Source organism: Symphalangus syndactylus, chromosome 11, assembly GCF_028878055.3.
Source record: "Symphalangus syndactylus isolate Jambi chromosome 11, NHGRI_mSymSyn1-v2.1_pri, whole genome shotgun sequence".
Taxonomy (NCBI): domain Eukaryota; kingdom Metazoa; phylum Chordata; class Mammalia; order Primates; family Hylobatidae; genus Symphalangus; species Symphalangus syndactylus.
The window spans coordinates 71,592,701-71,616,574 of record NC_072433.2 but is presented as its reverse complement, the minus strand read 5'-3'; the positions used below and the strand labels follow the sequence as shown (position 1 = coordinate 71,616,574).

The 23,874-nt window shown below is 36.0% G+C and overlaps 1 protein-coding gene across 2 annotated transcripts in view; it reads left to right on the top strand.

Moving 5' to 3' along the window:
• EDIL3 (EGF like repeats and discoidin domains 3) overlaps positions 1-23,874 on the top strand; it is a 447,895-nt gene that overhangs the window by 307,807 nt on the left and 116,214 nt on the right. For both annotated transcript variants that reach the window (XM_055233274.2, XM_055233273.2), the window contains 3 exons: positions 8,385-8,540; positions 10,243-10,387; positions 14,598-14,782. In XM_055233274.2, the coding sequence (XP_055089249.1) occupies positions 8,385-8,540; positions 10,243-10,387; positions 14,598-14,782 (486 nt within the window). The remainder of the gene's footprint in view (positions 1-8,384; positions 8,541-10,242; positions 10,388-14,597; positions 14,783-23,874) is intronic.

Sequence of the window (23,874 nt, the reverse complement as noted above, 5' to 3'; positions counted from 1 at the left end):
TACGAGTAAAAAAAGAAAGTATCCAATTCATTTAAGAACATCCTTGATGAAGCAGTGATGATAACTAATTTTATTATTTTATTAAATGTCAATCCTTGTTAAGTCTATAATATTCTGTGTGATGAAAAGGGGGTTATGCATAAAGCACTTTTGCTGAGTACTGAAATGTGACCATTGTCTACAGGAAAAGCCTTTGCAAGACTGTGTGAGTTTCAAGACAAACAACTTCCTTCCCCTACTGTTTTGTATCATGTTTACTTCAAAGAACAACTGACAGACCAACTATAGTTATTCATACCTGGATATCAGGCAGATATTTTCTTGAAAACGAATAAAGCAATCCTGCCACATCAGTGAAAACAGCTGACAGTCTTTGTTGCTAGTTATAAAATTGGAAATTTCAAGTGAAATTTATAATTTTGGAAAACTTGTAACTATCAATGTGAGTTTCATACCTTCCAACAATTAAAAACTTTTCTGACGAAATTGGTGGTGATATTAATCAGGGCAAGTTTTTTGTATTATATAGTGAAATGTGTCATCACTTAGAAAATCTACACGGCTTGGTGAGCCAGTATGTTGCAAATGACCAATGTATAATGTTACAAAACCATGCATGCGTGAAAAATCCATTCAAAGTGCAAAATAGACCAATGGATTTTAACACAAGGAATACGAAAACTTTATTGGTAGATTTCAGATTCCTCAAAGCAACTAAAATTTAACAAACTACTTTTGTTAAAATTTGAAAAGCAAACTTTTCAAGTTTTGGTATGGTATCAAAGAATATCCACAGTTATCTGGAAAAGTTGCTAAGTCATCTCCTCTTTTCTAGCTGTATATTTGTATGAAGCTAGATTTTCTTCCTGTATTGCAACCAAAACAACATATTGCAATAGATTGAATAAACAAATATGAGAACCTGTCTTCTCTTAAGTTAGATTTCAAAGAGGTTTGATAAAATATAAAATAACTCTTTCTTCTCAGTAAATTTTTGTTTGTTTTTGAACAATATAATTATTTTCATAAAAATGTAGTGTTTATGGTAATATTTAACCTGTTCATTATTGTCATTTTTAGGTGAATTAATATATTTTTAATTTGTCAGTATCAATTTCTAATATGATAAATATTTATATATATATAACCCACAATGGCACGTGAGTGTGTGTCTGTGTGTGTGTGTGTGTGTGTGCATGCACACTTGTGCACATGTTTGTTCTTTGGGGCTTTTAATAATTTGTATGTTTAAAAAAGTACGGAGACCAAATGGTTGAGAACTAGTGTACTTAGTAATAAGCCCCTGGGGGCTGGGCACAGTGGCTCACAGCTGTAATCCCAGCACTCAGGGAGGCCGAGACGGCAGATCACCTGAGGTTGAGAGTTTGAGATCAGCCTGACCAACATGGAGAAACTCCGTCTCTACTAAAAATGCAAAATTAGCCGGGAGTGGTGGCACACGCCTGGAATCTCAGCTACTCGAGAGGGTAAGGCAGGAGAATTGCTTGAACCCGGGAGGCAGAGGTTGCAATGAGCCGAGATCGCACCATTGCACTCCTGCCTGGGTGACAGAGGAAGACTCCGTCTCAAAATAATAATAATAATAAGAAGAAGAAGAAGAAGAAGAGGAAGAAGAAGAAGAAGAAGAAGAAGAGGAAGAAGAAGAAGAAGAAGAAGAAGAAGAAGAAGAAGAAGAAGAAGAAGAAGAAGAAGAAGAAGAAGAAGAAGAAGAAGAAGAAGAAGAAGAAGAAGAAGAAGAAGAAAGAAGGAAGAAGGAAGAAGGAAGAAGGAAGAAGAAGAAGAAAGAAGAAGCCCCTGTCAAATCTAGACATTGCAAATATGTTCTCCCAGATCGTCACCTTCCTGTGAATTTTACTTGTGATGTTCTTGTAATAAAAATGTTTACTTTTTAAGAAGAAGCAGCAGCAGCCCCTGTCAAATCTAGACATTGCAAATATCTTCTCCCAGATTGTCACCTTCCTGTGAATTTTACCTGTGATGTTCTTGTAATAAAAATGTTTACTTTTTAAAATTTTGGGGAGTATGCAATACACTGTCCTGTTGCTGAAGTCTTACTACTCTTTCCACAGCATTATGCTAAGATCTCTCTCTCTCCCTCCACCATCCCTCCATTCTTTTCTCACCCCCTCTGTTCCTTCCTCCCTTCCTCCTTCATTCTTGTTCCTATATTTTACAAGTAAATAGTATCTTCTTTTCTGTACGTTTTCATAATAAAATTACTTAGATGCCTATTGATAGATACTTTAAATTGTTTGAAATTGTGTTTTATTATATACAGTGCTGTAGGGAATAACTTTTTGCCAACATCAGTTTACTCATACTCGTAGGATACATTTTTTAAATAGAATTGCTAAGTTAAAGAGGATGTGTGTTTGTCATTGTTTCATATAACCAAATTGTCTTTCATAAATACAATGTCAGTACACTATCACATGAAAATTATGTCATTTATAGTCTCATAGATATTAACATGCCTAGTTCTCTATATTCTTGCTAATATTGTGTAGTCCAACATTTTTATTTTTGTTTTTGATAGGTGAATTATGATTACTTGGTGTAGATTTAATTTACTTTTTTATGAATATGATTATCTTTTCATATGTTTAAAATCCATATGCATTCCTTTTAATGGCTACTAATCAAATCCTTTGCTCATTTCTATTGGGTTAGTTGTGTTTTATCTATCAATATGTATAATCTAATATCTTTGATTGATCGATCATTTGCTATGATATAATTTGTAAAAGTTTAATCCCCATTTGTCATTTATATTTATTTTGCTTTTAATCTTGCAGAAATTTTTAATTAATAACATTTTTAAATCTAGTGTCATGAAGAGAAGCCCATTTTTATCTCTGAGATTGTTTTTAATTCTGCGTTTTCCTCTGATTATTTTGTGGAACTTATTTTGGGATAGGATGATAGACAATGATCTAAATTTATTTGAGAAATCTATCAAATTGTCCCAATTATTTAATACTCTGTCTTTTTTCCTCTCATTTAAATATTATTTAGTTCATATACAAAAGTTTCCTGCATATTGGAACCTGTTGGTTTTCTATTCTGTTCTATTCATATGTCTCCGTGTGTGCCAGTGTCACACTACTTTGATTATATTTTCAGTCGGTAATTGCTGGTGTAGAATAGTTATATGTTGATCTTACATTAAGCAAACTTGCAGAACTTTTAAATTATCTTTTACTATTTCTTGCTTCTCTAGAATTTTCAAAGTAAATTGTTAGTTGCATTATCTCCCAATATGAGAAATCTCAGCAATCCATCCTCTTCCCTTCTGGAAAGGGTTTTATAACACTGTCTTGCTGCTTACTAGTTTATTCTTCAGCTATGTCTCTTTGCTTCTTCGCTATTGAAACCACTCCACTGGGAATTTTATTTAGACAATTATCTTTTTATATCCAATTATCCAGTATCACCAATTGGTTCTTATTTATATGCTTGTTCCTATCTTATGTTTCAGAAAATCTTCTTTGTCTTTTCAGGGATTTCTTTTGAATTTTAAAGTCTGAATCTGTTCTCTATTAGACTACATTTTATTCTAGTATTAGTTCTGTTTTTTCCTTTTGATCATGGTGCTTACATTCCTTAGAGAATTTGTTATTAATACCTTAGCTAGTGATGTATCTAGAAGGAAGGGTAAAATTCATGTCCCAGCTTCAGCTACTACAGGTGGATTGAGTTGATGTAGAGAGGATACCTTATAGCAGAATTATAATCTGTACTGACTCTACAGTCCCCTTTCCCGCAAAATACTTCATCTGCCTCAGACACTGCTCTTACTAGGACCTCATCACTCTGATTTGCCTCCTTAGTCCATAACCTGAGATGTGGAGGGCAGAGGGTACAACACTCAGGCCTGCTAGTGCCTACAGACTGCCCTCTAAGCCTGGCCCACATTTTTCCACTGCTTGTCACTGATAGTGGGCTGGAATTGGGTAGATCAGAAAGAGCTCAACAAGCAAAATGAGAATGAGAAAGAGAAATAGAACATCTAGAAAGTTCTTCCCAAGCCTGATAACCTTTACGAGCCCTTGGAGTTACCCTCAATAAACCCCAGACACACAAACATACACTGGGGTCTCAAATTTCCACTTACACTAAGGCTTTACCGTAGTTTCTGTGTTCAAGTATGATAAATTTCAAAGCCTGCTCAGCAATGTTCTGTCCCAGGGCATCTTAAGTGCTGGATTCAGTAGAGAGGGCCAGTAGCCCATGCTAGTCACTGTCTTGTCAAGAACCCATTAATCCCACCCGCCATGGTAAGGCTCATGATTAGATTTAAACACACACACACACACACACACACACACACACACACACTTAACCATAGTAGCCCTAAATGTCTTATTAGTATATTGCTTTGAAAGTTGTTTGCAAAATTATCTTTATATGCTTGTTATTGAAACGAGAAAAGTTCTCTTGTCCCCCTTGCAGGGTGTGTGATGGGATGTGGCTCGTTTCTTCAATGTCTCACTGTGCAAAACCCTTAGGGGGAGGAGACAGATGGGCAGGTCCTTGGGAACGTGGGCTCCGACCCCACAGCAGCTTCTAGGGGTAAATATTTACAGTTCCTGAAGCCCCACTGGGCATGTTACAGTGTGCTCTTTTAGTTTTGCCATCTGTAGGCAGCTTATGTTAATCAACTCAATTAGACCTTCTGCTTTATCACAAGGACAGAGAGCTTTCTCTATCCCGGGGTTCTTGCCTTGGTGTACTGGAAAAATCAGATCACATGTTGGCTTGGAGAATGAGTGCAAGGTTTTACTGAGTGGTGGAAGCAGCTCTCAGTGGGGTGGATGGGGAGCCAGGAGGGTATGCAGTGGGAAGGTAGTCTTCCTCTGGAGTTGGGCTGCTCAGCGGCAGGACTCTCCTCCAACTGCCCTGGCCAAATTCCCCTTGGTATCCACATCGTTCCACCGGTCGATGGCCTGCTGGCGTCTACCGGTGCCTATCGGTGGTGCTCTTCTGCTCCTCTGCTCCTCTCCACATCCAGCCACCTGTGTGCTCTTCTGCCGGTCTGTTCCCCTCAGTGCCCAGCTGCTTGTGTGTGTGCCCACTAGGGTCTGGGGGCTTTTACAGGCACAGGATGGGGGCGTGGCGGGCCAGGTGCTCTTGGAAAATGCAACATTGGGCATGAAAACACGAGTGTTTGTCCTCACCTAGATCCGTGGGCACAGGCCCGAGGGTGGAACCCTCGCCAGGGTCCCTGCCCTTCTCCTCCCAGCACTTCCCTGTCGCCACCCCGTATCATTATGATTATCGGCTTTTATAATACACTTCTCAAAATTCAAATTTTCTGGCATTGAGTGGTTAAAGGCAGAAGATGTAAAGGAAATGCTTTTTTGCTCTTTTTCATGTTAAAGAAACAAACTAAAAACTTAAAATAAAACATGTTCTAAGTGCTTTCTAGGTGGCAGATGTTAATGTTTTACATGCACATATCATATAATCTTCACATATTTTATTAAAACATCCTTTACAGGGAGGAAATTAAATTTCAAAAAGCTTAGACCAATTGTTCAAGATTATATAGGTCGGAAGTGACAAAACCAAGACTGAAACCCCCATCAGTCCGTTCCTTCTGCATACCCTTAGCATATGTTCTAAGCATTCTAGATTCAGATTATCATTCTTTCTATTTATATTAATGTAGGAGGCCACTGTTTGCTCAAAATACCTTAGAATGCACTTCTGCTTTTTAAGGATACACAGTGTTCCTACCACCCAGTGGAACAACAATTTCTCTGAAATCAGATACATAAATGAAAATATTTTATTTCCTTTTCAGGCATCCACCAAGCTCATAGAGAATAATTTAGGCATTTTTGATGCAATCCTCAATAGACCTTTCACATAGTATGAGGGATAGTTCATACAGGGAGAATAAAATTAAGATGACCATTTAGCCATTGTTATTTTACAGAGATATCACAAAATAATGTTGGAATGCGATGGAAAGGAATTACTTGCAGATACTTGTAAGTGGAGATGTTTCTAAAATCATACTATATATTTCCTCCAAGGCTTACTTAATTTCCTATAGCAACATAGTTTACTGGTATTAAATTTGAGTATGACTATGATGGTGACAGCTTAGCTCCCTTATATTGAATTATTTTCCAAGCTTAATAGTGCTAGATAAATGAAAAGTCAAAAGTTTAAAACCAGTAATTACTAAAAGTTAGTGAGTTTGAGCCTGTATTCTTATAAATTTTTTTATTTTAATTTTGTGTTTAATGGAAACAGTGCCAAAATTTAATTACAAACATCTACTAAAAGTTAGACACAACCCAAACTGGGTGACGCTTAACTAACTGCAATTCCATCTTCCTAAAATATATATGCAGAGCTTATAAATATTAGAGCAAAAAGAATTTTTACATGATTTTTAATGATTTAGAGAAAAATGCAAATTCAGGTTTTTATTTTTTTATCCTATTATGCATCTACAATTAAAGCTTTAGAAAATTAGTGTCTATAGCTTATGAGCCAAAACTCTAGCAAAGATAATTTGGCTGTCTACAACAGGTATAAACAAGATAATTGAAATGAGATAAAAGATAATTGAAAAAGGAATGTTCAGCAACATCAGATGTGAAACTTGGCTTCCAAAATGGGAGAAAACATGATTCAAAGTGTCCACTGTGTATGTTGTATGTATTGGGAATGTTTAAACTACAAAGAGTCTCAGATTAAAAAAAAAAAAGAAAATGTCATGCATAAGATAATGAAAGAATATGACTCTTTCATAGCAATGTGCTAATTGACCTAACATACTGAAATAAACATCTTTCAAACATTCCCTATTTCAAGTTGCACAGTTAAAACTCCAAAGTCAATTTTTAAAGGACTAATGGATATAAATGTAGATAAATATTAAGAGTAGTAAGTAAAATTTACATTCATGGGGGATATTGTCTTTTTGAACCTCCAAAGAGGAATGGGACTTAAAATGTACTCATGGTTATAGTTGTTGTGTGATGTCTGAACATCAAAATGAGAAAACCAAACTTGGATATCTGAGTCCATCCACTTAGCATTGTTCAAGAAAAAAGGGACCATAGGCCCAGAATTTTAACACAAAAATTGTACTCATCAAAACTCCAGATTTTATTTATATATGAATAAGACTGAGAATCACCTTGTGGGAAATAGTTGAGGGAACGATTTTATGAGGTTTCAGTGGAGAAGATGAGACTTTGGGAGACTCAGAAATAATGGTGATAGAGTGGCTGTTTTCATCATGCACACCCTGGACCATTTCAAATGCTAACTCTCAAAGTCTCATCCTACAGTGGAAAACTCTAATCACTTACATGAATCTGAAGATTTTCTGGTTTTCTTTGGAAAATAATATCTGAGTCATTAACTTAATATTATGGTATGACATATTTAAATTTTTCCAATTTATATTTTTGGAGAGGGTGATTTATAGCAATTTATCAAGAACATTTAAAAGATGTTATAGACATCATAAAGGCATTTTAATTTTAATGTTTACCATATATGAAATTTTAATGTTTACCATATATGAATAAGGCACTTTCTACATTTTAGCATTTAATTTAGTTATTAAATGTTAAGTGTCAAAAAGATATCTCTATTAAATATGAGAAGAATATTAACAATTTTATTTGATGTATGTTACTCCTGAAGCAAACTGTTGTAAAGTGATTTGGAATGGGGAGAAAATATGGAGAGAGAGAAAATTCCAGTTAGAAATTTTACTTATAATAAAATGAAGAAAAAAGCAATCATTTAATTTTTTTAAAAAATGCTCCACAGACTACAGTGTAAAGATCCAGAAACTTAAGGGATACTTGTTTGTTTTTGGTTTGGACATCATTTTTGTCTTTACTTTTTAAAATTCTGGTATTTAAAGATTTCAGTGAAATTGTCATGTTTTATTGTAAATGGAAATTTCTAGAAGCTTAAATCAGTTTATATACATTAACAGTTATGTTGACAATAGAGTTTTATAGTAATGACACAGATTACGTTGACAAGAGAATATTCCCAGTTTTTAGTTTATTAAGTTACATCTACATATCGTGAGAAACCAGATGCTTTCTATACTTATGTTATTGGGGCACATTGCCCTTTTCAAAGCCTGTTCACAAATATTTGTTTACTTAAAAATAGTATTCCATTATAGAAAGGGATTTTGAAGCTAAACTTAATATGTGCCTATTGTAAACATTTATCCGTAAAAACTACATGAAAATTATTAGCTTTTTATATTATTATTAATCTGCATTAACAATGTTCCATTTCTAAAATTCGTATTTTCAGTATTGTTATCCTGAAAGCAATAAGATTATTGTTGATTGTGCTCATCTTTTCAGATAAATTTGCAAAGGAAAATGAGAGTTACTGGTGTGATTACCCAAGGAGCCAAGAGGATTGGAAGCCCAGAGTATATAAAATCCTACAAAATTGCCTACAGTAATGATGGAAAGACTTGGGCAATGTACAAAGTGAAAGGCACCAATGAAGACGTGGTAAGAGTAATTTAACCTACTTAATTTAAAAGAAAAATGTCACTGATAATCATTGATTATCAAATGACATGGTTTTCAGGAGACTTATGTTGATGAAAATAAATTACCAATGCGTCTTGTTTTTAATTGGGCTAGTGTGGTGAAGGAAGTAGTAATTCTCCAATTCATAAACTTAAAATGGCTGACATTTAAGATTTTCACAGATTTTAAATGGTGGTGCTACAAATACTTTGACACAGGTGGACACGGTCTTTTGTATGACAATTAAGCTTTATTTTAATGATACATTTTTATTTCATTTTTATTGCTTTCATGATTAACGCACTTTTTTTTTTTTTTTTCTCACTCTGTCGCCCAGGCTGGAGTGCAGTGGCGCGATCTCGGCTCACTGTAAGCTCTGCCTCCCAGGTTCACCCCATTCTCCTGCCTCAGCCTTCTGAGTAGCTGGGACTACAGCCACCCACCACCACGCCCGGCTAATTTTTTGTATTTTTAGTAGAGATGGGGTTTCACCGTGTTAGCCAGGATGGTCTCGATCTCCTGACCTCGTGATCTGCCTGCCTTGTCCTCCCAAAGTGCTGGGATTACAGGCATGAGCCACCACGCCCGGCCTATTAATGCACTTCTTAATGAAATAACTATTATATTAATGAAAACTATTTTCTTAAAAGCAAGAAAAGCACTAAATGATAGAAGAGATATATATCTTTATATGCTTCATATTGGAAGAAAGATTTGTTTCTTAGTAAAATAAAATATTTTGGAGGTATTGAATATAATATTGAATATTATATTCAATACCTCCTTTTCTTTTCTTATGATATTCCCAATTCTTTTGTTAGTTCTTCATCAAAAATTTTAATTTAAAAAATATCAGGACTGGAAATCATTCCATTTAAAATCAGGCATTATACCAGACTCTAATAAATTATACAAAATATTTTTTAAATTACCCTCTTAAATGAATTTAAATAAGGTTTTTTAGATTATCAGGTTTACATAAAAGGTAAAATAAGAATAAGCCTTGGCCGGGATTGTGCCACTGCACTCCAGCCTGGGCGACAGAGTGAGACTCCATCTCAAAAAAAAAAAAAGAATAAGCCTTAATGAATTTACAATGACACATTATAGTACTTGAATTTTGAGGCAAACATAGTTTTTAGCTGGAAATTTTAATAAGGAATTCTATTTTCCAACTACTTGGGACTGGTTGATGAAGATATCATCTTGATGAGTCAAACCTTAAAGCATCATAAATCTAATCATAGCATTGGAGAGACTGGATGATCAGGAAGCAGTAGCAAAGACTGGATTCTACCCCCAAAAGTATGAATACTAAGTAGCAAAATGAGCAGACAGTCCCAGATTAAATTGAAGGATTTAAGGTGTCCATTTCTCAAAAAAAGAGAAGAGTGCTGCCCTGGTTCTGAAAGACTGGCCTTAAAATTGACAAGACCATCACAGTGGAATATAGATAGTGTCATGAGCCACAGTGCTTTATGGCTTTAATTAGGAGTTTATGGTTGGGTTTTATATTCAGTGCTCATGGCAAGGCACTTCTCAAATGCTCCATGCTCCCAAATTATGTAATCTGATCTTTGAACAATTATTTTTGATAAGGTATAGATAGGGTCAATATGTAAAAATAGGTAAATAAGCTGTTGCAATGAATAATTTTAAACGCCATATTGTTTTTACACAGGTGTTTCGTGGAAACATTGATAACAACACTCCATATGCTAACTCTTTCACACCCCCCATAAAAGCTCAGTATGTAAGACTCTATCCCCAAGTTTGTCGAAGACATTGCACTTTGCGAATGGAACTTCTTGGCTGTGAACTGTCGGGTAAGTCTCAAATTGACTATTTCTGTATTCTATTTAAAGAAAACCAAAAGCATATTTGTATGTAGCCTGTTACTAATCTGCAAATTCAACAACCATAGAAATTTATTTCTGGGGCAAAATGTCTACAACATGGGTCTGGGAAAACCAGTGTGTGTTTACGCATAGAATAAACAAGTTCTAAAACATGCTACACGGTAGAATTAATGTAGAAAGAGTAATGTGTTTTGTTGAGTGGTCAAAGAAAGCACAAGGAATTCTCATGGGAAAATTGTCACGTTTAAACGTGTCTCATTGTTTTGCGTAATAACTATGATCTATGTTTTCTGACAAAAAGTTTAGTAAAAACTGGAATCTGCCCCACCTGATAAATTGCAGTTAAGTTTAAGCTATATAACACAGAAAAGTAAGCTTTATCTTTGTCCATCTATCATAAGAACTTTATCTTTGTCTGTCTACCATAAGAACTTTTTCTTAGGTTTTATGAAACATTTAATTTCTCATTCCTCAATACTTCAATACCAAGATTGCTAATATAAATTCATTCTTGGATCATTCTTAGCTAGAAACCTGCTTCTTGTACAAATAGTGGTTATCCAGCTCAAGGATAACCTATCAAAGGACTCAGAGTTAAATAATTCTTGTCCCCCAGGAACATTAATATTAGATATAAAGATGAGGACTTAATGTGTGGATCTTACAGTGGCCCCATTTCAATGTAGCTAGATTCTGAATGAAATAGAAAATTGTATCTAGGCATTTCACTTGTTAAATTTTTGGTAGTTCTTATATTTCTGGCATCACAATTTACAAACTATCTTTGCTGCAGTGGCCTGAAATTATTTTGTTCAAATAACTGTGAAGAAAACTAAAAGTGCATGTGTGCTCCACTTTTTAGTGTAACCTTGAAGTGAGGAAAAACCTTTACCAAATCTAAAACAGTACCACTTAATTAAAAATAGGAGAACAAGTCCCTGCAAAGAGACAACTGTGAGCTTTTTATTCATTTCAAGAGGTTGCCTATAGGTTAAAGCGCATACTTTGTATCTGTTTCTCTTCCTAAGTTTGTGTTGCCTAAAAAAGGATTGATTTTAAAGCAAATAAAATTTACTATTAAATAGCCAATTTTTAATAAGCCCAATATATTTTAAGAATTAAAGTAATTTATACAGTCAAGTGAGCCTATTTTAAGAATCACATATTCATATTCTATGTTGGTGTATTTTTTGAAGCAACCAACATTTACTTTACTACCATTAATTTTCCTAACAGAGATCTTTTCCTTATTTTGGCAATTTAATCCAGTTTGTTTACTCCAGTTATTAAGATCCAGTAAATCTTAGCAGACTTATTGCTGTACAGTGTTTGTATTCTGTGTCACTATATCACCACAGACCAGTGTCATCCCTAAGCCATTTATCATAAAGCAATCAAGAGGAAGCCACAATATGATGAGATCTGCTGCAAGCCACATGGTTTATAGTTGCTTAACATCACCTTCCACAATTTTTCAGCCTTTGATTTATGAGGGTCAGTCTTTCACACATGGCATGGTTACACCCCTAAGATGTGAATATATTTTACTCCCAAGTTTGACAAGACATTGCACCTGACACTTTACAGATTTTATTTTCTCAAAAAGAAGTAGTGCTGCATCTCCCAGCACAGCAAATTGATTCTGAACTTGCACGCAGTGTAGTATTTCTCAATGGATGCTTTAAAAAACTAGAGCACTTCATTATAGAAATACCAGTTTCATTGTTAATACTTCATTTTGTTCAAGTGCTGGCCACACTGGTAAAAGAGTTAATTAATTTATATGCATGAAATCATATGGATAAGAAGTAAAATTTGTGGCATGAGGCACATTGGCAGAGAGGTTAGCTGTAACACTTGGAAATAAACACTAATGTAATGTACCAAACTACTCCCCACAATCCAGTGGAACACTGTAAAGCCTTATTGTATTCAGTAAATTGCTATTAAAATCTTTCACCCTGCCTGGAAGATGAGCAGGTAATCTCTTCCCAGACACTTTTGAAGATCATCTCCTAAATTCTCTGAAAGAAGTATGACTTAAGATATTTGGAATAAAATAGATTATGACCCTAATTAGAGGAGGAATACTCATTCATTCATTCTATGAACCAATAATTTGGCAATTCTGAGATAAATACTAGACAACAGAATGGATATAAAATGAATTTTATGGCTAAGCAGAAGTGGTCAAAGTAAAGGCATTCCTTTTCTATCCAGTACTTCAATACTATGTTATATCACAAAAGGAGGGAAACAACTACCTTTCCTCTTCCCTTTTATCTCCTGCAAACTAAGCAAAGTTTTCAAAGACTTGGGGGGTGGGATGCAGGTAGAGGCAAAGATGGGGATAAAAGAACAAGTCAGAATTTTTCAGTGTAGACAATGCATGCCACTATGAAACTAACTTCCTGAAGATAAACAGCTTGCCATTAAGCCTGTTGGAACTTTCTAGACTCTTAGAAAATTGTTATGACTTTTTTTTAACCCAGAATATACAGGTAGGCATTACAGCTATCTTTAACATGAGGCTTCAGATACTTATCTCCTATACCAAAATGCACTCGTGTTAAGACACACAGCTGTCCATGTCATGTTTTCCGTGTTTTCATAGGATATGCATTTCCTAGATGGCGGAGGTGAAGGGAAATATGGGGAGCCTCAAGAAGGAAGAAGTAATCTAGATTGACCAGGACAGAAAACAATTAGTTATAGCTAAGAGTTATTGATCAGTGAAGAGTTCTAAAGCACCTCTTTTATAGTCTAGACTCCAAAAAAGGTCTAGTTTTAGAAACTGTACCCAATAATTAAATACTATTGAGTACTTGTTGATATGCTGATATTTGGGGACTTACCATTGCCATCTGTTGGGATGAGTTTTACAGAAATCATACAAATAGTTAACGTTGACTGAATGCTGTGTGCCAGCACTGTTTCTAAGTACTTTATGTTTATTAAGTAATTTCTTAGAACACTTCCTTGAGATAGTTTCTATTACTCTCACCATCTTACAGATGAGAAAATTTAGGTAGAAAGTTGTTAAATAACAGGGCAAGGCTACAAAGCTGGGAAATGGGAGACAGTAGAGTGTGAGGAGAAAGTATTGGGTTGGAGGAGTGTCCTCTTGTCATCTTTGCTTCTTTGATAATCAAACTTACCTTGTGAGTTACTTGACCAAAATTTAACAGTTTCACATAAAGAAGACTCAGCCCCTGGCTCGTATGGTGATAGAATCATACTCTCTATTACAAAAAGTGTAAAGAGCATTTTGTCACAGTTGCAATCCAAGATTGGGAAATTGTGTGTATATGTATACACACACAAACATATGTACATGCATATAATTTTTCAAGGACAAGCAAGCCAAAATTTTTACCATATTAAACTCAAAAATATATGTGGTAGATTTGAGAATCTTACAAAAATACCTAAACTTTATAAGTTATTGAATATGATTGAAATAAAATAATGTATTAAAATGTTTGTTCACTGGTGGTTTTTGCTAGAATTATCTTATTATCTTCTGTTATCTATTAGTTTAAATTATGCTTGCACAATGCCTGGCACATGGCATACCCTCAGTAAATACTAGATTCCTGTCTTACAGAAGAAGCCATGTTGGTGCTGTAAGAATCAGTGATGAAGATTAACGTATTTCTTGAAAAACAAAATGCTGTCCGGTTTAGAATACAACAGTGGAGCAGCTTGTGAAAATGACCTCGTACTGAGGGAATTTTCATTTGCAGTAATATGAAAACAAATAAAAGAAAAAAAAATACACTTTGTGAGAAAATGTCCCATTTTTAAAGACACAATGAAACTGTTGAAAACTAGGGAGCAGTCAGGAGGCCTCCAGTAATGAGACAGGAGAGAGCATTTCAGCATTGTTTTCATTTTGCAAAATCATCTATAACAGAAAAGTAGTTTAAATTGTCTGTCTTGTTTTCAATTTTTCCAAAATATTTTCAGACAAAATAGCTTGAATTGACTATCTTGTTTTTGGATTTTGTTTCCAATTTATTTCTGATTATAGCTTTTTTTTGGGATTTAGATGCTTTCTCTTTGGAGGAATGAATAGCATTATGTTTAATCTTCTCTTGCCTATCCAAAATGAATGCAGAAAATTTCCAGGGTGATCAATTATTTTTCTCATGGAGCCCTTCTCATTTACTTTCAGGTTGTTCTGAGCCTCTGGGTATGAAATCAGGACATATACAAGACTATCAGATCACTGCCTCCAGCATCTTCAGAACGCTCAACATGGACATGTTCACTTGGGAACCAAGGAAAGCTCGGCTGGACAAGCAAGGCAAAGTGAATGCCTGGACCTCTGGCCACAATGACCAGTCACAATGGTTACAGGTAAAATTTTCCAAAACGGTTTCATTACCCACTGTTCCTCTTTCTTAGAAGATTTCCTGTTGATTAGGTGAGTGTCGGAGTCGTTACCTTCACGCTGATTTAAATGTGCCTTCATCTTTGGCTTAACTAAGTTGGTAAAACACAAATTCCTTATGAAACCATGTCTGTGGGCTATTTTTATGCTGGCGTTGGTTTATGGATGCTAGTGTAAGCTAGCTTGATGCAGGAGACTGTACCAGATCACAATATGTGTATGTCAATTGATTGATTAGGAGAGCATTTGCATCTTAACTCTCATCCATTCTAATACTTTGTATTAATATTGGCTTTGAAAGCAAGACAGCAAGAATCCAAAGGGCATTGAAATCATGCCACTGACCTGCAAACTGTTCACACAGAATCATGACTCATGACATATTAGCTCCTTACCTGTGGTTGCTAAGCAATGAAGATATTTGATTACATTCTCAAAACAGATCTTGCTTATAGAAGGAAACCCTAGATACTGCAGAGTTTATCATTTGCAAATGAAGTAAGGTTACAGTCAGTGCTTTTTAAAACAATCTTCAGGAAATTCACTTATTTGTGGAGCACGTTTAAATATGCACAGGTTTGTTAGTGGCTTCTGTGGCAAGAAGTAAGACAACTCAATTCCGTAATGAGATCACTTTATAGTGAAAGATATGAGTTCTGTTCTTGTTAATTTTTATCCTGTATTCATGGGTTTAAAAACTGTAGTAGTTCCTTGCATTCCCAGAAATCATGAAAACAATTTAAAATAGCAAATCCCACCCCTATCAAACAAGATTTGCCAAATCTGTAACTGTTCTTATCAGATTACCTGAAATTTGCAATAGTTCCTCTTCTCTTCTGTCCTGTCTGCTCTGCTCCTCTTCTTTTTTGAGACAGGACTCACTCTTCTGCCCAGGCTAGAGAGCAGTAGTGAAGTCATAGTTCACTGCTGCCATAAATTCCCAGGCTCCAGCAGTCCTCCTGCCTCAGCCTACCAAATAGCTAGGACTACAGGTGCACATCATTATACCCAGCTATTTTTTTTTCTTTTGTGCAGACAGGTGTCTCACTGTGTTGCTCAAGCCGATCTTGAACTCCTAGCCTCCGCCAATCCTCCTGCCTCAGCCTCCCAAAGTGTTGGGATTACAGGCATGAGCCACGACATCAGGCTTCTTTTTTCAGTTTTTTCTTCAGTTGGCCTTACTTTTTCTTACACTCACAAGTAGAAATACTCACTTTTTTCCTTACTTTCCCTTAACATTCTTTATTGATCTAGAGCTTTATTCAGCTCTCATTAGCTAGCACATATTATGGGTAATTATGTAAGTCATTCTCCTATTATCATTCTATGAACTTTTTGAAGGTAAGGAGTATGTTTTCTAACATATCATACCAGCACCCAACCTTATAAGTAGCAGTGCTTACTAAATTATTTATTTAACAAATGTTTATGATGAACCTAGAAAGCATCATATAACATGATAAGTAGTGATGACATGTAAGTGAGCAACACACTGTTGCTTAAGACATAAGATATTACCCCTTGCTTAAAATATTCCTGTTATCTGGCTTAGCTTACACCATTTTCTGTTTTCCTCCATCCTCATAGCAAATGTTTCCCAATGTCCTTTCCTGGTCAGTGTTCTTCTCCCCATTATCTTCCTGCTAGCATATCTTTTACCAGCTCCACACACATTAACTAATTTAGCAAGTATTGGTAATTTCAACTATGAAAAAATGACTCAAATATCTGAAAATCATTTCCCTTCTTACCATCCCCACTGCTACTTCTATCATCAGTGCTACCACCCTCTTTCACCTGGGTTTCACAGAAGCTTCTTAACCAGCTTTTCTGTTTCTAGTTTTACTCTCTAAAAATTCATTTCTAAAGTTGTAACTCGTGTGTGTGTGTGTGTGTGTGTGTGTGTGTGTGTGTGTGTGTGTGTTTTCCTAAAAGGTAAATATGATTCTCTTACTCTCTTGTTTAAAACCCTTCATTACTCCCTCTGTTTCAGAATAAGGTGCAAGTTCCTTAATATAACCTAAGAGTTTTTGCATGATTTGGCCCCAGTTCGTTTCTTACCCTACTCTTCTCAATTTGCTTGTACTCAAACCAAGTACTATCTCCTTCTTCCCATTCCTTTATAAATGTCCTCTTGCTATAAGAAATGAGTGGAAAGAGCCTCTACCCACAGCATTATCTGCCTTCTGTTGTATTTAAATCCTTCAGCTTCAGTTCGGATGTACCTTTCTCTGGGAAGATTTTGCAGCCAAATCCATTCTGCTCACATCTGACTTAAATCTTTCTCATGTATACTACTACATCGTCTGTAATTTTGTCACTATATCATTTTCTTACTGTATTGGAAATTGTGTTTTTATGCTAGGCTGTTTGTTTCAAGAGGCTGAGACCATGCCTGACCTGACTTTCTTAACTTGTTGTTCAGCATCTAACTAACCTAACACATGGTGGGCATTCCATAAAGATTTGTTGAATGAATAAATGAATGATTCATTCAAAAAATAATTCAAGTTATTGGTTTGAGCCAACACAGTATATAAGTTTGATCTCCAATTTAAGAGGCCAACTGGTACATATTCTCAATTTTTCAATATTTAAAAGATACATTTAAAATTTCTTGTTGAGGAGCTGGCCTTTTTTTTAAATAAGGGAACTAAATTTTTATAATATTTAGCTATCATGAAGTTTTCAGATTCTTACTTTGAAGAAAATCTCCTTTCCATTTGTTAGACTTGACAATCATCAACTTAAAATTTTTCATTGCTATATATTCTAAAGATTGTAAATATTCCAGTCATGTATCAGATTGGCTGTGTATCACTAATGTTATTTGTGAGTCATAATGCCGTGTGGAATAAGGCAAACTATTTTACACCCCATAAGTAGCTGAGGAGGTTGCTAGACTCTAGAAACATCCACATAAAGAGATTGCAAATGGCACATTTCTTTGGAAAGATAAAAATTAAACAAATATTTTTACATGAATCAGGGTGTAATCTTCAGTGTGAGCCTCCATCTATCACTTTGTTCAAGATGATTTTTCAACTATCTAATTAAAGTCACTTGCATGCTAAAATTGATTCATTCTGTTGATAATAGACTTTGTGTTAATTCAAGGACTAGTTCTTCTAATATATGTCTAACTTTTGTTGTATCAAAAAATATTCAGAATCTCCAAGGCAAAGTAAATTGACACCTTTCCTTTTACTTCTTTATTTTCTGACGTCATGCAAGAAAAAGGCCCAGAATTGTGACTATTTTTTAGTGTTTTCCCCTCAAGAGAATATAGTCTGTTCAACTGTATATTGTTATGCTTGTTAGTGTTTTTGTTGAAAATGAGATTGCCATTTACATAGATAACAATGTATGGAGTGATTTTCTTCTTAAGTTGTTTGTATAGAGGTAACATAGAGGTCAATTTTTGTCCTGAATTTATTTATAAAATCAGACACCTCTGAATTAGGTATATTTTTAACGAAAACGCATCAGTTCTGAGCAGTAGCTCCTCAGAAGAAAAGCCATGTCTGCCACTTAAATTCCCTTCGTTCATTATCAATCTCTTGCTATTTTTTTAAGAAATGTCTTTTATATACCAACTAAAAATGTGACCCTCTAATAGAGTTTTATTTCCATTTAATAGGTTTTTCTAAAACCTAATCAGATATCTGGCAATACAATTGTAAATTCAGCCCCCCAAAATACCTTTATGCCTAATTGTGATGTAGTTGAAGGAATTCTTATGTGTCCTTTTGGGAATTCATATGTATTCAAATCTCATTTTAACATTCTTTTATATATATATATATTTTTATTATACTTTAAGTTCTAGGGTACATGTGCACAACGTGCAGGTTTGTTACATATGTATCCATGTGCCATGTTGGTGTGCTGCACCCATTAACTTGTCATTTAGCATTAGGTATATCTCCTAATGCTATCCCTCCCCCATTCGCCCACCTCAAAACAGGCCCCAGTGTGTGATGTTCCCCTTCCTGTGTCCAAGTGTTCTCATTGTTCAACTCCCACCTATGAGTGAGAACATGTGGTGTTTGGTATTTTTGTCCTCGTGATAGTTTGCTGAGAATGATGGTTTCCAGCTTCATCCATGTCCCTAGAAAGGACATGAACTCGTCATTTTTTATGGCTGCATAGTATTCCATGGTGTATATGTGCCACATTTTCTTAATCCAGTCTATCATTGTTGGACATTTGGGTTGGTTCCAAGTCTTTGCTATTGTGAGTAGTGCTGCAATAAGTATACGCGTGCATGTGTCTTTATAGCAGCATGATTTATATTCCTTTGGGTATATACCCAGTAATGGGATGGCTGGGTCAAATGGTATTTCTAGTTCTAGATCCCTGAGGAATTGCCACACTGTTTTCCACAATGGTTGAACTAGTTTACAGTCCCACCAACAATGTAAAAGTGTTCCTATTTCTTCACATCCTCTCCAGCACCTGTTGTTTTAATGATCACCATTCTAATTAGTGTGAGATGGTATCTCATTGTGGTTTTGATTTGCATTTCTCTGATGGCCAGTGATGATGAGCATTTTTTCATGTGTCTGTTGGCTGCATAAATGTCTTCTTTTGAGAAGTGTCTGTTCATATCCTTCGCCCACTTGTTGATGGGGTTGTTTGTTTTTTTCTTGTAAATGTGTTTGAGTTCTTTGTAGATTCTAGATATTAGCCCTTTGTCAGATGAGTAGATTGCAAAAAATTTCTCCCATTCTGTAGGTTGCCTGTTCACTCTGACGGTAGTTTCTTTTGCTGTGCAGAAACTCTTGAGTTTAATTAGATCCCATTTGCCAATTTTGGCTTTTGTTGCCATTGCTTTTGGTGTTTTAGACATTAAGTCCTTGCCCATGCCTGTGTCCTGAATGGTATTGCCTAGGTTTTCTTCTACAGTTTTTATGGTTTTAGGTCTAACATTTAAGTCTTTAATCCATCTTGAATTAATTTTTGTATAAGGTGTAAGGAAGGGATCCAGTTTCAGCTTTCTGCATATGGCTAGCCAGTTTTCCCAGCACCATTTATTAAATAGTGAATCCTTTCCCCATTTCTTGTTTTTGTCAGGTTTGTCAAATATCAGATAGTTGTAGATGTGTGGTATTATTTCTGAGGGCTCTGTTCTGTTCCATTGGTCTATATCTCTGTTTTGGTACCAGTACCATGGTGTTTTGGTTACTGTAGCCTTGTAGTATAGTTTGAAGTCAGGTAGTGTGATGCCTCCAGCTTTGTTCTTTTGACTTAGGATTGACCTGGCGATGCGGGCTCTTTTTTGGTTCCATATGAACCTTAAAGTAGTTTTTTCCAATTCTGTGAAGAAAGTCATTGGTAGCTTGATGGGGATGGCATTGAATCTATAAATTACCTCTGGCAGAATGGCCATTTTCATGATATTGATTCTTCCTATCCGTGAGCATGGAATGTTCTTACCTTTGTTTGTGTCCTCTTTTATTTCGTTGAGCAGTGGTTTGTAGTTCTCCTTGAAGAGGTCCTTCACATCCCTTGTAAGTTGGATTCCTAGGTATTTTATTCTCTTTGAAGCAATAATGAATGGGAGTTCACTCATGATTTGGCTCTCTGTTTGTCTGTTATTGGTGTATAAGAATGCTTGTGATTTTTGCACATTGATTTTGTATCCTGAGACTTTGCTGAAGTTGCTTATCAGCTTAAGGAGATTTTGGGCTGAGACGATGGGGTTTTCTAGATAAACAATCATGTGATCTGCAAACAGGGACAATTTGATTTCTTCTTTTCCTAATTGAATACCCTTTATTTCTTTCTCCTGCCTGATTGCTCTGGCCAGAACTTCCAACACTATGTTGAATAGGAGTGGTGAGAGAGGGCATCCCTGTCTTGTGCCAGTTTTCAAAGTGAATGCTTCCAGTTTTTGCCCATTCAGTATGATGTTGGCTGTGGGTTTGTCATAACTAGCTCTTATTATTTTTAGATACATCCCATAAATGCCTAATTTTTTGAGAGTTTTGAGCATGAAGGGCTGCTGAATTTTGTCGAAGGACTTTTCTGCATCTATTGAGATAATCCTGTGGTTTTTGTCTTTGGTTCTGTTTATATGGTGGATTACGTTTATTGATTTGCATATGTTGGACCAGGCTTGCATCCCAGGGATGAAGCCCACTTGACCATGGTGTATATGGTTTTTGTTGTGCTGCTGGATTCGGCTGGCCAGTATTTTATTGAGGATTTTTGCATCGATGTTCATCAGGGATATCGGTCTAAAATTCTCTTTTTTTGTTGTGTCCCTGCCAGGCTTTGGTATCAGGATGATGCTGGCCTCATAAAATGAGTTAGGGAGGATTCCCTCTTTTTCTATTGATTGGAATAGTTTCAGAAGGAATGGTACCAGCTCCTCCTTGTACCTCTGGTAGAATTTGGCTGTGAATCCGTCTGGTCCTGGACCTTTTTTCGTTGGTAAGCTATTCATTATTGCCTCAATTTCAGAGCCTGTTATTGGTCTATTCAGAGATTCAAGTTCTTCCTGGGAGGGTGTATGTGTCGAGGAATTTATCCATTTCTTCTAGATTTTCTAGTTTATTTGTGTAGAGGTGTTTATAGTATTCTCTGATGGTAGTTAGTATTTCTGTGGGATCGGTGGTGATACCCCCTTTATCATTTTTTATTGCATCTATTTGATTCTTCTCTCTTTTCTTCTTTATTAGTCTTGCTAGTGATCTATCAATTTTGTTGATCTTTTCAAAAAACCAGCTCCTGGTTTCATCGATTTTTTGAAGGGTTTTTTGTGTCTCTATCTCCTTTAGTTCTGCTCTGATCTTAGTTATTTCTTGCTTTTTGCTAGCTTTTGAATGTGTTTGCTCTTGCTTCTCTAGTTCTTTTAATTGTGGTGTTAGGGTGTCAATTTTAGATGTTTCCTGCTTTCTTTTGTGGGCATTTAGTGCTATAAATTTCCCTCTACACACTGCTTTAAATGTGCCCGAGAGATTCTGGTATGTTGTGTCTTTGTTCTCGTTGGTTTCAAAGAACATTTTTATTTCTGCCTTCATTTATTTATGTACCCCGTAGTCATTCAGGAGCAGGTTGTTCAGTTTCCATGTAGTTGAGCAGTTTTGAGTGAGTTTCTTAATCCTGAGTTCTAGTTTGATTGCAGTGTGGTCTGAGAGACAGTTTGTTATAATTTCTGTTATTTTACATTTGCTGAGAAGTGCTTTACTTCCAACTATGTGGTCAATTTTGGAATAAGTGTGGTGTGGTGCTAAGAAGAATGTATATTCTGTTGATTTGGGGTGAAAAGTTCTGTAGATGTCTATTAGGTCCACTTGGTGCAGAACTGAATTCAATTCCTGGATATCCTTGTTAACTTTCTGTCTCGTTGGTCTATCTAATGTTGACAGTGGGGTGTTAAAGTCTCGCATTATTATTGTGTGGGAGTCTTAGTCTCTTAGTTGGTCCTAAGGACTTGCTTTATGAATCTGGGTGCTCCTGTATTGGGTGCATATATATTTAGGATAGTTAACTCTTCTTGTTGAATTGATCACTTTCCCATTATGTAATGAATGGCCTTCTTTGTCTCTTTTGATCTTTGTTGGTTTAAAGTCTGCTCTGTCAAGAGACTAGGATTGCAACCTCTGCCTTTTTTTGTTTTCCATTTGCTTGGTAGATCTTCCTCCATCCCTTTATTTTGAGCCTATGTGATGGGTTTCCTGAATACAGCACAGTGATGGGTCTTGACTCTTTATCCAATTTGCCATTCTGTGTCTTTTAATTGGAGCATTTAGCCCATTTACATTTAAGTTTAATATTGTTATGTGTGAATTTGATCCTGTCATTACAACGTTAGCTGGTTATTTTGCTCGTTAGTTGATGCAGTTTCTTCTCAGCATTGATGGTCTTTACAATTTGGCATGTTTTTGCAGTGGCTGGTTCCAGTTGTTCCTTTCCATGTTTAGTGCTTCCTTCAGGAGCTCTTGTAGGGCAGGCCTGGTGGTGACAAAATCTCTCAGCATTTGCTTGTCTGTGAAATATTTTATTTGTCCTTCACTTATGAAGCTTAGTTTGGCTGGATATGAAATTCTGGGCTGAAAATTCTTTTCTTTAGGCATGTTGAATATTGGCCCCCACTCTCTTCTGGCTTGTAGAGTTTCTGCTGAGAGATCCACTGTTAGTCTGATGGGCTTCCCTTTGTGGGTAACCCGACCTTTCTCTCTGGCTGCTCTTAACATTTTTTCCTTCATTTCAACTTTGGTGACTCTGACAATTATGTGTCTTGGACTTGCTCTTCTCAAGGAGTATCTTTGTGGCATTCTCTGTATTTCCTGAATATGAATGTTGGCCTGCCTTGCTAGGTTGGGGACATTCTCCCGGATAATATCCTGCAGAGTGTTTTCCAACTTGGTTCCGTTCCCCCCATCACTTTCAGGTACACCAATCAGACATAGATTTGGTCTTTTCACATAGTCCCATATTTCTTGGAGGCTTTGTTCATTTCTTTTTATTCTTTTTTCTCTAAACTTCTCTTCTCACTTCATTTCATTCATTTCATCTTCCATCACTGATACCTTTCTTCCAGTTGATCGAATTGGCTACTGAAGCTTGTGCATTTGTCACGTAGTTCTTGTGCCATGGTTTTCAGCTCCATCAGGTCCTTTAAGGACTTCTCTACATTGGTTATTCTAGTTAGCCATTTGTCTAATCTTTTTTCAAGGTTTTTAACTTCCTTGTGATGGGTTCGAACTTCCTCCTTTAGCTCAGAGAAGTTTGATCATCTGAAGCCTTCTTCTGTCAACTCATCAAAGTCATTCTCCATTCAGCTTTGTTCCATTGCTGGTGAGGGGCTGCGTTCCTTTGGAGGAGGAGAGGCGCTCTGATATTTAGAATTTTCAGTTTTTTTGTTCCGTTTTTTTCCCCATCTTTGTGGTTTTATCTACCTTTGGTCTTTGATGATGGTGATGTATGGGTTTTTGGTGTGGATGTCCTTTCTGTTTGTTAGTTTTCCTTCTAACAGTCAGGACCCTCAGCTTCAGGTCTGTTGAAGTTTGCTGGAGGTCCACTCCAGATCCTGTTTGCCTGGGTATCA